At 37.9% G+C, this 15,002-nt stretch overlaps 1 protein-coding gene across 2 annotated transcripts in view; it reads right to left on the bottom strand.

Annotated features, from left to right (window-relative positions):
• prkcbb (protein kinase C, beta b) overlaps positions 1–15,002 on the bottom strand; it is a 100,958-nt gene that overhangs the window by 49,755 nt on the left and 36,201 nt on the right. For both annotated transcript variants that reach the window (XM_043233748.1, XM_043233747.1), the window contains exons 4-8: positions 13,754–13,865; positions 10,896–11,024; positions 5,259–5,415; positions 4,982–5,116; positions 1,969–2,065 (exon numbers count right to left, since the gene is read on the bottom strand). In XM_043233748.1, coding sequence (XP_043089683.1) covers positions 1,969–2,065; positions 4,982–5,116; positions 5,259–5,415; positions 10,896–11,024; positions 13,754–13,865 — 630 coding nt within the window. The remainder of the gene's footprint in view (positions 1–1,968; positions 2,066–4,981; positions 5,117–5,258; positions 5,416–10,895; positions 11,025–13,753; positions 13,866–15,002) is intronic.

Genomic DNA, 15,002 nt, shown 5'->3' with positions numbered 1-15,002 from the left:
AGAGGCGACTAGGTTTTTGAGCCTTGAAAATTGTATAGTTTGCTATTTATACTATAATAATAATAATAATAACAATAATAATAATAAATGGTTGCAATATGTAAAATTAACTCTAGTCTAGAAATTTACTAGATAAGTCAAAGCACTTCACCATTTCAGACCACAAGAACACACAAGAGCACAAGAGACAAAAAAAGACAAAAGAAGAAAAAGAGAAGAAAAGAAAAGACTTAAAATGATTTAAGAAGTTTTCCCTCCATGATGTTTGAAATGCCAGCCCACCAGATGAGCTACAGATTGACCATTTCTCACATTTTGAATTATGCATCACACCATGTGTAGGAAAACTGCCAGCTCAGACACACACACACACACAGTCCGAGTTGCGCTAAGTTTCGCATTGGGTTGTTCATAAATAATACCATCATGCACTGGGTCCACAGCTGGGTCTGCTCGCGGGACCGTTTGAATTATGCAGAGACTTGCACAGTTTGTGCCCCTTCACACACACACAATGCATCCAACATACATGCCACACACAGCACAAGCACGCACCAATAGGCACAAACTGACTGTCGTGACCATTTTCACCTATCAACTTTGTGGGGAACATGTCTGAACTACTAACTACTGTGTGCTCTCAAAAGAAAGCAGAATCTAGAGGAAAAGGGACTTTAAAATGTGCCTGAATCAATCTGTGGTGAAGAAAGCCCAGGGATCAGGAGCTTCGTGCTGGTACCTCTCAGTCAGCTCTACTCTGTATTCAAATTGGGACGTGCGGAGCAGAATGCAGGTTGACGTGAGTGTGATTACTTCGGGAGGACGCTGGGATTTGCCAATGTGTTATTTATGCCAGATTTGTCAGTGAGTGATATATGCTTCATGCACAAAGACCTCTCTCTTTTTCACTTTACCTGCTCGCAACCAGGTGGGAGAGTCAGAATCAACATAAAATCAGAACAAGCTCTATTTAGTTTTATACATTCCTTGTCTTATTAACCATGAGTCAAGTGCATATTACAATTAAGAAGTATTTATACTCATAATCTTAAATCCAAATATAATAATTTATATTAGGGCTAAACTGACCTTCTTCTCAAATCCTCCCCTGACCATCTAACTCTATTCTGTTAAGTAACAATGACTTTCATTCAAAGCAGAAAGAAGAAAATTGCACTACCCCAAGTCCTGTACATGACAAGAACAAAAGGTGAAAGTGAACAAAAACTAAAAATATGTACAAAACAAAACAAACATAAGAACTACACATAAGTTTTTTTTTTACCAAAACCAAAAAAAAGCTAAATGAAATAAAGCACAGCACAAAAATAAAACTAAATAATCCAAATGCAAAAGAAAACAAAACAATCTTAAGACAAAATGAAACAAAAAAAACATAAAAAACTAAATGAAGACAGCTAGGGGTTGAGCGATATGTGTTTTTCAGGGCTAGTGCATGCACCACTTATTACAGATGAAGTAGACCGATAATTCATAATTTAGTAAAAATTTTAAATGTTAAAATTATGGGAAACAAGAGATCTGACAAAAACTTGAATTGCTTTTAAATAATTTTATCTGCAAGTCAGTTTTGAAAGTGACCAACAACGATAACTGTGAAAATGCTTAAAAGTCTGTGTGAACCGGACGTTGTTGACTTTATTTCAGTGTTGTGGCATATTTCCAGCAGAAACAGAATATTTATTACAGGGCGTGGTTTTATTTTTGCGCAATTAAGGATTACAGAGGCAAACTTTTTTTTTTTTTTTTTTTCAGCAGATTGACTTGGACCGATTAATTGTACACATCAAGTAAATAAAGACAATTTTGCTTTCATGCTGACTTAATATCTGTGCCAATGATCAGTCGACACCTAAAGACAGCAATATTCTCTAGACTGATTTCTCGACACAAGCGCATATACTCTTACACACCTGTAAAAGCAGGTTAACACACACAGTAGCTCACCTCAAACTTCTGCCGGAGTTCCTCATTGCCTTCTTCTCCTTCAGGTGGGACAGGTACGTTGAAGTACTCGCCCTCTTCCTGACTGAGCAGCTTAAACCTGCATGTGTGTGTGTGTGTGTGTGTGTGTGCATGTGTTCAACAGACAGAAAACAGGGGCCAGTTAGATGAGTGCAGGATCTCTGCAGTCTCACACATGGTTCAACTACAGCGACATTAAATCCTCCTCTGATAATGGCTCCATCTGGCAGCTATAGGAATAGCATGCTTCCCCGAAACGGCACATTTTACGAAATTACCTCAGCTCATTTAAACCATTCATACGCTTACAGTTTCCCTCTCAGCAGGGACGACCTTGACTATGATCATGTGCGAAGAGGATTCCAACCGGTTGGAGTTGCCCCCAAACAGCTTTCAAACGTCTGAGGGACAGCATGATACCCCATTTCATATTTAGCTCTTCTAACATCTGTGCTTCCCAATAGCAGAAAATCAGCTTCCTGTTTAACGGTGCGAGGTGACCGTTGCCGGGACCCGACGAGACGCCATGTTCAAAAAGGAACAGACGTACCACTGAAAGCGCCCCCCTGAGAGAGAGCAGCATGCTGGGTTTCCACCTCCTTTATTGCTACTGATGTGATAGGAGGCCCTGTGTTCATCTTGCCTCTGGTCTGCGCGGGTGTGTGTGTGTGTGTGTGTGTGTGTGTTGTGTTTATGACTGCAGATGAGTCATGGCTGCAGTGCTCTCCCCCTACACTCCTTCCTTCCACATCTAGACCTCCAGAGGCTTTAGGGTGTGTGAGCATCGTCCTCATCACATTCACAGAAATAGGAAAGCGTGGCAGAATGGCAGTTAGCATGAAATAATCTGGGGTGCGTTTCCCAAATGCACAGCTAGCTAACTATGGTAACAAATTCCATTGAACTGAAGATGAAGATATTACACATTTCATTGCATTTATATTATATTGTGTTTATATTATATTTATTTTGTTATTATTAATTGCTGTTTCTATTAGGTTTTTCATTACACTACAGATTGCAATTATTTGCTCAGAAATGCAGTTATCAGCAGTCAATTATTCTATTACTTCTGATTTGATGCTCAAGAAACATCCTATTATCAATGTGTTTTTATTTGTTTAGTTTTGTTTTTAATTCATAATACATTTATTATCAATGAGAAATTATTTTCAGGATTCTTTGATTAATACAAAGCTCAAAATAGCATATATATATATATATATATATATATATATATATAGAAGACATTTGTTACAATTATTAAATACATAGTAACAAATGTCTTCTGATCAATTTAATGCACCCTTACTAAACAAAACAGTAAGTATATAAAAAAGTGAACCTTGAAATTTGAATTCTATTATTAACTTTTACTTGTATACATAAAAGGGATACATTTAATGTATTCTATACATTGGAGATTTTTTATATGATAATGAACCCTACATGCAGAATAGAGGTCTTAAATATTAAATTTCTCACACTGACTCTCAAAGGTATCAATCTTAGACTTAATATCAGCAAATTAAGACACATGAGTCAAAAAACGTTCTGTAAGGTTTTGCCATTGAAAAGACAGCTTTACGTCTGCCAAGCTATAAACAATAAATTAGTCCAGAAATCAGATGAGAATAGTATTGAAATGTCAGTAATTTAACATCAAAATAATAAGAAGAAATAAAGTGAACAAAAGTATTTAAGCAATTAAAATTCTCAGCTTTCAACTGATTGACCATTTATTTAAAAAAGTGTAAACGTTTCAATGTAATATAATATTTAAAAAAGGATTGCATATTGCGTATGCTACATGTAGTGTTTCTAAGTAATTAGGGTTGAGTGATTAGACAATCATAATTAATTATTTGTTTTTATGTCATGCACATAAAATGTTTATGAAAAAACTTCAACAAAGGACATTCTCTCTCCTGACATTCAAACTACCCCTGTTCTCAGACTCAGATGTCCTTTTGCAAACATGAATGAGTGTTGTGCTGAGACAGTGACAGCTCTGACAATGAGATTGTGATCATGTGGATCTGTCCTGACTGAAGGTCCACTGGGAAGCGGAAACGTCTCGCCTCTAATCTGACACTCTGTGCTTTTCTGTCAGGTGGCAGGAAGCAGCCAATGCAGTCACAAAGAAGCTCATAACAGCTACAAAACCTCTAAAACACACTCACGAAACATGCAAACACAAGAAAAAAGTTATTTGAAGGTTAGTGTTACATCCTTAACATTTTTGCATTTTTTGTTTAACAGTAAAAAAAATTATAGTTTTTATAAGTGTGTATTCAGCTCTTCTTATTTATTCATATAAGTAATATTAATATTATTAATATTAATGTAAGTAAACTTAAGTTTATACACAGGTTAATCTTTTTTTATTATATATATATATAACTGTGTTAGGTGGGAAACAACTGCTAGACACTTCAGTCTCTAAATACTCGTACTGACTAGGCAAAAACAGACAAAAAAAAAAAACTGACAGAGAGAGAACATGAAGGACAGAGCAAACATTTCCTGTGAAAGTGCATCTGACCTTTCTGATTTAAGTCACTTCTGTCAAATTACTTGCATGTTTAAGCATTCACAGGGGGCTCATGCAATGCAAAAATGCACAGATCCTAGCTGACAAGAGATGCGTTTAGAGGTGTTCGAGAAGGGACGGGACTGTGTGTGTGAGCGGAAAACAGGAGTGGAGAGCTCTCAGATGAAGAGCACTACTGAGCAGGGAGAAAAGACAGACTGAGGACTTCTGAAAGAGCAAGAGTCTTCAAATCCAGGGACGACTGAACCAGTTAGACGTGTATAGACTGCTGCATGTCTGTGAATCCCTGTGATATGCAATGCGGTTTAGCTGACACAAGCCTTTTGATATTAGTGTGTACACAGTCTATTTGACCATGGGGACTTGCTTGTTTTTACTGATGTATATTTGTGTGTGTGTGTGTGTGTGTGTGTGTGTGTGTGCGTCAGCAGGTCTCCTCACCATCCGTCCACCCCTTGCTTCTGAAGCTCTGAGATGCCGAAAGACAGAGAGCCCATAAAGTCGTTCCGGCTGGTCAAGTCCCAGTCCCAGATCTCCACAGACAGCCTGCGGTCCTTGTCAGACTCCTTCAGATTACTGTAAGACACAGAGAGCAGCAGGGAGGCGGACAGAGACAAAGAAATTAAGCTCAACGTTTCATTTCGCATTTCTCAGACAAACAAACCCTGATCAGATCTTTTGACAGTGCCGCTAATGTACAGAGCAAGAGCTTCCTTACAATGTGAAAGTCTCGTTCCACGTGGGATTCAGGCAGCACTTGATGGTCTTGGTCTTCTGTTTGCTCTCGCTCTTGGGGTCAGGGATGAGTTTTAGTTTGACGTAGGGGTCAGAGAGTCCGTTAGGGTCCATGGGCACCAGGTTCTTCGCCTCTTTAACTGTGACATAGAGATTATATCAGACATACAGTGACCAAGGTTTCCCTACTTTCATACTTTTAATGAATATTTATGTTTTTTGCTGATGTTTTGATCAATAAATAAACAGTGCTTAGCATATGTTATATGTTTGTAGAGTGCAGCATAAAACATTATAAAACTTTTATTTAAAAATGTATTTTTGATGCCTTCCGATAGTGTTGAAGTTGACCCCATGTCATTCCAAACCCGTAAGATTTTTTTTCATCTTCGGAACACAAATGAAGATATTTTTGATAAAACTGATTAAATCTCTGACCCGCCATAGACAGCACAGACACGTTCAAAGATCAGAAACAGACAGAAGCGAGATGAGATGAAATTGTGGTTCTTTTTGTTTCTTGGTGCACAAAAAAATATACTTGTAGTTTCATAAACTGATTAAGAATATATATATGAAGATCATGATATGATGTCAAGTGTCTGATAATACTGATAACATCTTTACCCCTTACAAGCATGAACCATGGACTCTAGATGGGAATACCTGTCAATCATTTATACTTGCATCTCATGAACTCTCATGGCCGTGTGGGGCTACGAATGCACACAGACTATCCCAGTAATTGGGGTTGACCTCAGCACTTGACCAGTACAACAATTAATGCAGGAGCTGCTGTGGCCTTGAGATTTGTGGGTAGTGTAATTTCCATAATGAGTGGTGTGTGAAGGTAGGCTTAGCTGTTCATTAAGACAGCAGTGTACTGCAGCACAGAGACAGGAAGAGAGAGATGGGCTTCTGCATGAACCGTTGTGCTCACGGAGCAGGGTTTTTTTTCTCCGGCTAATAAATGTTACGCACAACATGTTCGTTCTGAAAGCCCTCCACACGGAGCAATTAAGAAAGCGGGATCACTGACCATGTAAGAATATTTGCATGAAGATATCAAAAGCTTTGACCTACAGGATATGCTCAGTTCTGTGGCTCACAGATGTGGGAAACTCGTAATGTTACCTAGTTGATTAAAAAAAATACTGATCTCATTTACATAGTAGCGAATAACACAGTTGATCAATCTAACAGACAGAGGTGTAAAAGGCTGAATATAATTAATGTTTTAGAAAATAATTAAGCAGCACTGCTCCCTCTAGGTGAAAAACAGCACTGCAACTCAATAGCAAGTGGTCTTTTGAGCGTTATTGGTGCTCTGAAGCTATCTAGAACTGACTGGATCCTTTAAAGGGACGGTTCACTCAAAAATTTAAACATTCTTTCTTCATTAAGTAACAAAGACCTGGTCGTTCCAATGAGACCATGCGATCTGTAAAGTCACACATTTGCATCACAAATATCACAGCTAGTGCGAGATGAGCATTTGTGGTTAAAAAAAATATCTTAGAAACTATACCAGCAACTGTTTGGTTTCAGCATTCTTCAAAGTATCTTGCTGTGCGTATTTTACACTGCTATTGAAATTATTTTTTGCGAAAGTATGTTTTAGGCTTTTCATTAAGATCCTTAACAATAACAACACCTTGCGGAAAATGGGCATTGGATGACGAAGCCTCTTACTTTGAAAATAACTTGAGAGAGTGAAAAAACTCATTTCCGAGTGAACTGTCCCTTTAAGCTGAAGTGTAAGATTTAAATCTTCATTCACGAAAAGAAGCCGCATAACAAGCACTGACAACACACTAAATACGGTCACCCAGCTTGCCTCACTAACATTTATCAACCTGCAAGTGCTCTGATGGTCAAATAGAGTGCGAGTGTGAGAAAGATGAGGTGGAAAGGACCTTTTAAAGGCAGAGCGGCCGCCCCATTTCCATCCAGGTATTGGTCAATTCATTAGCTTTAAGTGACAGGCCTTTGAAATGCGCGACAGGAAGTGGCGCCATTCATCTTACTGTACGCTCAGCAGATCTGCGGCACCGTCGCGTGACATTAAATTATAAAGGACAGCGTGATGGATTAAAAATGTCTTTTGCGCTCAGGGCTGTCTGCGCCTCGGTTCTTTACATGGTGCAGCTCAGCTCATTAGCCGCTAGCGGGCTAAAGGCTGTTAGTTAATTTTGAGGGAAAATGGGAGCTGAGGCTCGCAGGGTGAAATGGCCCAGGATTGAGCTTAAAAAAAAAAAGAGGGAGGCATGGCTGAATATAGAGCAGTGTGTTGAGGCTAATGTCACATATACACATCCGCTGAGGCACAATTCCAGGCCTGCTGCCCTCCAGAAAGCAATTCTCTATTCACACTCATGTTGATCCAAACAGTATGACTTACTTTCTTCTGTGGAGCACAAAAGATGATATTTAGAAGAATGTCTCAGTGACTTTTATTTTTAGTCAACACAGCAAAAGACGTTGGGGTTTATTGTTATTTTGGACTTTTAATGTATGAACAAAAGATCTCATTTTGTGTTTTGTAGGCAAAATTGTTTATATAGGTTTGGAACGACACAAGGGTGAATGATGACAGAATTGTAATTTTTGCCTGAACAATACCTTTAACTGCACTCTGATAAATTTTGTCTTGGTTTGTTTTCCAGAAATGTAATTTAATTGAGCTCATCTTTTGCTCTGAAAGTACGACTAAGTGGAACTAAGTGGAAATTAGAACCAAGTGCAAATTCCTCATGGATCTAATAGTTTAATATCAAAGATATAACAACAAATAAGTGGAAATTTATCATGGATATAACTGAATTAACTGTTTGAAAAGCTATTATCATGCAAAAGCTCTCATATGTTTGTCTCATATTTGTAAAGGACAGTCCTGTCCTTAACAAACCTTTTTTAAAATACAAATATTGAACAGTCTTCACGCAACATTTTCCAAAGAGAAATAGGATATAGTTGCACCATAAAGCTGAAGCCTTCTGAAGGTATACGGTAACTCTGTGTGATAAAAAGACTAGAATTTTAAGTCACGTTTACACAAATCATCATGCAGCTATCAAATCAAACATGTTGCAGGCTCTCGGGCATCAATAGCATCAGGTGCCACTGGTTTCTGCACGTGATACAGTGATATCCTCAGATTTCAGAGCTAACTGAAGGTTTGATAAAGTGAATTTTGAACTACGGATTGTTTCTGTATGGAAACACATGAGTGAAGGCTCTTCCAAACAAATTCAACTTCTGTGTGAAACTGTATTGAGTGAACTATCGTCGCGTGAACGAGTGCAGATCTTTTCTCCTTCGGGTTTGTGTTTAGCGAATGAGAATAACGCCCTCTGCTGGACGTTTCCTGTCTTTCTTCTCACTGGCTGCAACAGGAGACGATTTCCTCACTGTGCTTGTGTTTTTGTTTTGGAGGCGTGTTTTTACTGATGCCAAGGAGAGACAGGAAGACTAAGTGTGCTTTCAAGTGTTGCCATGGACACGTGTAATGTAATACAAGTTGACAAGAGTGACCCTATAGAATTTCACAATGAGCTGGAACGCATTTCACTTCATCACTGTCACATGCTGCATTTCAGACATCAGTGCTATTTTGTTTTTCTTTGTGTTCTTTTCTCACTGCTGTCATCCTTTTTGGATTTTGCTTTTCCTTTTTTTAATGGACTAGATTATAACTAGACAACTTGCCATCATGTTCTGTACCCTGTGGGAAAGAGTTTTTTTTAAACAATACTTAATACTTTATAACACTATATTTAATAGTAACAATAATAATACATTGACAGCAAAGGCCGTTGCAATAAACCAGTGTTGACCATGATATTTACAATAAAAACATTGATATAATGCTTCTGCTGAATTATTCAATCATTTTTTAAATAATACAGTGCCAGTAGTTGGTGGACACTTCAACATAGTAGGTGGTGGTACTGCACTGTCATAAAACAGAAGATGACTATGACACAATTTGTAGCTACTTCAGCCACACAAAATCATGTTTGAGATGACAGGAAGAGCAAAACACTGTACCTGCTTCTGAGAAATGTAAACATGTCATTGTGGGAGTTTTTTTTTTTAAATATCTAAAAATGACGGGGCGTTAGAAACACCAGTCTGCAGGTCGTCAGTTCTTTTTGTACACATTTTTAAAGTTACGGTTACAAACTCTCTGACTCTCTATACAAAAAGTAAACAAAATTTGAAAAAATTTGACTTCATAGCAGTTATTTTAAAAAAAAATAAATCTAGACACATTGCAACAAAAGTGTTATTGTAAAGACTTTTGGCCAAGATTATTGTCTAGCGATATACATATATCCGAAAGTTTAAAGAGATAGTTCACCCTAAAATGTTTCTAAACCAAATAGTCCTTAGTTCATCTTTGGAACACAAATTTAGATATTTTTGATGAAATCTGAGAGTTTTCTGATCCTTAACTGAAAGGTTCAAGGCCCAGAAAGGTAGTAAGGACATTGTTCAAACAGTCCATGTGACATCAGTGGCTCAACTGTATTTTATGAAGCTACGAGAATACTTTTAGTGTTTTAGTGAAAAAAAACCTTTATTCAACAACTTCTACATGTCAGAATGTCATGTTCATAACAGTGCCATGACATAGGCGTGTGTATCCCTGTGCTTGTGAAGAAGTCACTTCTCCATGTCCACATCAGAACACCAGCTCTTATATCAGTAGCACCATACGTATGTGTCGTAAACCATAGCACCATACGCAATGTGTCTCAAACATACATCGAAGACTCACAGCAAAAGAAGAAATGGCTGAATAAAATCATTATTTTTGTTTTCCTTGCGCACAAAAGGTATTCTCTGAACTTTAAAATTAAGGTTGATCCACTGATGTCACATGGACCTTTTTTATGATTTTCTTACTACCTTTCTTGGTCTTGAACGTGTCAGTTCCCTTGCTGTCTATAGAGAGTCAGAAACCTTTTGAATTTCCTCAAAAATATCTTCATTCACATTGAACGAATGAAGGCCTTCCAGGTTTGGAACAATGAGGGTTTAATTAATGAAAGGGTTTTTATTTTCGAGTGACCCATCACTTTAATATGAACAACGTGTTTGTGCTCAGGTTCCCATAGCAAAGCAAGTTACAACATTAATCTCATTTTGCCTCTAAAGCCATGTTTCCGGCAGTCGGCGCTTGTGTTTAAACACATGAAGCTGTAATGCTCATTAAAATGCCAAACTTCTGGCAATCGATTTTCATTTTTTTGTATTGCAACTGGATATTTCCAGCGCGATCAGCTCCGAAATGGTGCATGCCAGTCTAAATATATCCCGGTACATGGTGCTGCTTTGAATTCACCACTAGGAGGAATCAAACACTAGGAAATTCCCACAAGTCTTCAGAGCAACACACTTTATGCCTCAACTGAATGTACTCATGCAAGATGTGCCATATAAAGTGCATTTTTGGCTGCTCTTCAAGGGTCAAACGAAGGCATGTGTGTGGTAGCGAGAGGTCGAGGATCCACCAGCGAGCGGTGCACTATTTAGGAAGCTGTGAGTGAGTGTTTGCTTCCATGCACATGTGTGCAGCAGTGATGTGTGTGAGTGGGCAGCGGTGATGACTCACTGCTGACGGTGAGCACATTGTTCTTGATCTCTGCAGTGATTTGGATGCGGCCCCTCCTCTCAGTGTGGTCAGTCCCACACAGACTCGGCACGTTGGCCACACAGCGCTTATGGATGTTCATCATGCAGTCTGGATGGAGGGAGACAGAAAGAGGGAGAGATGTTACAACACAACCCCAACTTACAGAAGCACATATATACTATATATAAGTGTGACCTTTTAAAGGCCAGACGGAAAGGAAAAGTGCTTTTCCTCTACCAAAGACCTGTTGAGCCAATTTTGTAACTATGAATGGAAGTTCAGCCATGACTCATACGTCTCCTACCAACATGCAGACTGCATCAAATGTATACTTTGCAAGCAAAGGCAATCCCAGAACACAGATTTAGAGCCACTTCATTCAGGAAAAGGCATTAAATCGATCAAAGTGACAGGACAGAAATGCATGCCTAAAAGTATTTACATCTTATCAGCATTTGCACAATACCATTAAGCATTTTCGACACTGATAATAATAAAAAATATTTATTGAGTACCAATTTGCACATTCTAAAAGGTCATGTGATGCTGATGATTGGTATAATCATTGCTTAAAAACTTGCCATTATCATTAAATGTTAAAATATATTTAAAAAGAAAACAAATATTTTATTTAAATTAAAAGTTTTTAATTAAAAGTTCCAACAATATTAACATTTTCACTGCAATTTTATCAAATAAATCCAGCCCTGGTTGTACCTTATTCACAATAGAAGGTGAATATTAGTACCTTAAAAGGTACAGCTACAGATAAATGGTGCATACAAGTATTTATTAAAAATTCAACAGTCAAATTCTGCACTTGTTTTCCGAGTCCGTATTGTATATATTTCAGTTGCTAGAAGGTACCCGCTTATGTATACAGTAGACAAAGAGTTGACTCACTAGATTTTGGAACACTGTAACTTCTTTATTAATAATATACAAACTCTCTTTAAAAGGGTTACGCAATAAATCGAAAAACGAACAGAAAACCAAAGCCACGGAAATCATAAAACATCGATTCCAAAAAGTTTTTTTTTTTCAAGGCTGTACAACAAACTAGTCCTCAGCTTGCAGTCTCCCGCTAAAATCATGGCCAGCATCATGTGTGTTTTGGATGCTGCTATACTTATTGACAAGCGAGGCCATACAGCTCCATCAGAAATAAATGGGCTGGTTGACTGCTCAAAACTGCTCCGCTAGTGAAGATGCTGATGATGCTTTTGTTGTGTTAGAGGCCACAGGCGAAAGACAAGCAGCCGGACTCAACATAAGTTTACATATCAAATAGCCAAACAGGCACTCTGGCATTCAGACTACTTCTGAAAATGACTGTGAAACCAGCAAACACACACACTCTCTCACACACACACACACACACAAACACACTGTACTCCTTCATGCATTGCAGCACTTCTCCACAGTTCAGTCAGAAGTGTGACAGAGCACAAGCCATAGCTGGAGTGTAAACAGTGTAGAGGGCCCCGGAGAAGACGGCGCACGCATTGGAAACTAAACAAAGGTAATTATAGCTCTCCCTGTCTGCAACCATAACAACTTTGTGTCAGGTTTCAGGTGAAGATGCTGAGAGCCTCATCTTTACACCACCTGTCAGCTCATTTGCCAATCTGTCTGTCATACGTTAAAAGAGCTACTAGAAAATACGCCGTTATATCAATGAATATTTGTTAGCCAACAATCAGGTATGTGGCAGTGAATATCTGTGCCCCGGAGGCTTGGACAGCTGCTAAGTGAGTGAAGCATTTTGAATGTTTTATGTATTGGACACTGGATAAGAGGCTGGCTACCGTGAGATGGAAAATCTCTTTTCAGTCAGGTACTTTGTGAGTGGGACTTCATACAGCCTGGTTATGTTCTCAGGATATTCGCCTCGCAGGGATATGTAACACACACGGATCACCCAACCATTATACTAGGGTTGCACGGTATACAGTACAAATGGGATCATAAAACATTGAATAGTAGTAACACAGTAACATTTGACACATTCTGAATTCTGGCATTGTGTTGCTATTCAGTACAATCCAAGGAGCGTGACGTAAAAAAATGTGAATTATGCTAAGGTTAAGTTAAATGTTTTCAAAACACATCAGTGCATGGTTTGAGCATGAAAAAGCTGAATTTAATAATTGATTATCATTCCTGTAATAACAGCCAGTGTGAGTATTACAACAGGTGCAAAGCAAGATCATGCTGCCTTCACCACCATTCAAAAGTTTGGAGTTGGAAAGAATTTTTTGAAAGAAGTCTCTTAAGCTCCTTAAGGCTGCAATTATACAATCAAAAAAAGGAAAAAAAAAGATTTCAAATAACCATTCTTTATATAATATGTATTATGTAATTTTTTTTCTGTGAAGACAAAGAATTTTCCCCGTCTTCAGTGTCACATGACCCTTCAGAAATGATTCTAATATGATGAGTTATATTGCTCACAAAACATTATCAATGGCATAGAGATTCTATGATGAATAAAGTTCAAATAACAGCATTTATTTGTAAAAAAAATAAATCTTCTGTAATATCACAGAAGACTTTTTTTTCAATGTAATGCATCCTTTCTGAATAAAACTACACTATTGTAGTATATTTAAGTTTTTTTTGTTGTTGTTGTTGTTGTTGGTACTAGACTGAATCCCAAATTTCGATATCAAGCCAACCCTTCACCATCCATTCCACAAAAAGAATTTGAATACTGGGATCAGATTTGGACTATAAAAATGTACAAGCCTTTTTCAAAAGCAAAGATGTATTCTGCTTGGTTGATTGCGTGTTATTATGTGCTAAAGTGCAAATCGAAGAAAGTGCGAGATACCCACGGTCACATCTCATGCCCTGGTGGATGAGTCCATACAGCAGAGAGCCGCAGTGGTCACAGAAGGTGGGGCTGGAGTACGTGTGGACCTTGAACTTGTGCTTACTGCGCGGGTCCTTCAGAGAGACACAAAAAAAAGAGAGCAGTCAGCTACGATGGCCATAAATATGCATTACCAAAAATAAACTGGAAATTATTATAGATTGCAATAACACAAATACATGGTGCAAATGATCTTAAAGGGGAAGTACTTCTGAAACAAGCGGAAGTACAAGAAGCACGAGTGAGTCGGCTGTATTCAAGGTCACAGAGGAATTCAAGCAGGTGTTTAACATGATAAAAGCACAGGTGCAGCAAGGAAAAGCGGGTATGAAACGTCAGCTTACAGCTTTACAGTATTTACATTTTAACCTTTTGTTGCTACTAGTGAAAAGAGGAAAACATTAGAAATTGGATTGCTACTGCACAACACGTGTACAGAAAAGATTACAATACAGATGTGCAATAATAAATCATGTAAACACACACAACCACTATTCAAAAGTAGAATTAAGAGTGATTTTTTTTAAAGAAAATAACACTTTATTCAGCAAGCATGCATCAAATTGATGAAAAGCGAAAACTTCTACATTATTATAAAAACAAAATGTATTTATTTTAATTTAGATGTTTTTATTTTTCACACAACTTTACATCCATTTATCAAATAATATTTATAGTTTTTAAATGTTTGAAAATTAAGCAGCTGTCTTTAACATTGATAATAACAACAGATGTTTCTTGATGATCAAATCAGCATTTCAGAATGATTTCCTAAATATCTTGACTACAGTAATGGCTGATGAAAATTCAGCCTTACGATCACAAGAAGAAAAATCATTATTTGAAGAGTATTGTATTATAAATAAATAGAAATCTTGTTTTCAAAATTCATTCTTATACATGGATTGATAGTATATAGATGATATAATGTCGGAGGATGACACCTGAGTGATACCGAAGCACCAGGTCAGCAGGGCACTTCCAGTCAGCTGAAACACTGGCACACCAGAATAGCCTTCCTGTTCGCCTCCCCCCCAAGTGATCCATCCATTATTAATTAAGCAGGGGCTCTTTTATGACTTTCTATTCATAAGAAGCTCTTTTAATATTCTCCCTCTGAATACAGCTCACGGCGGCGTTGACACTCACACAAAAAGAGCGCAGCTTCCATACAGTCGGTGGCCTGGGCGCAAAGAGAGGCCCCGGTGAGC

Source organism: Puntigrus tetrazona, chromosome 3 (genome assembly GCF_018831695.1).
Source record: "Puntigrus tetrazona isolate hp1 chromosome 3, ASM1883169v1, whole genome shotgun sequence".
In the NCBI taxonomy this organism is placed as follows: Eukaryota; Metazoa; Chordata; class Actinopteri; order Cypriniformes; family Cyprinidae; genus Puntigrus; species Puntigrus tetrazona.
This window is presented reverse-complemented; position numbering and strand designations above follow the sequence as displayed.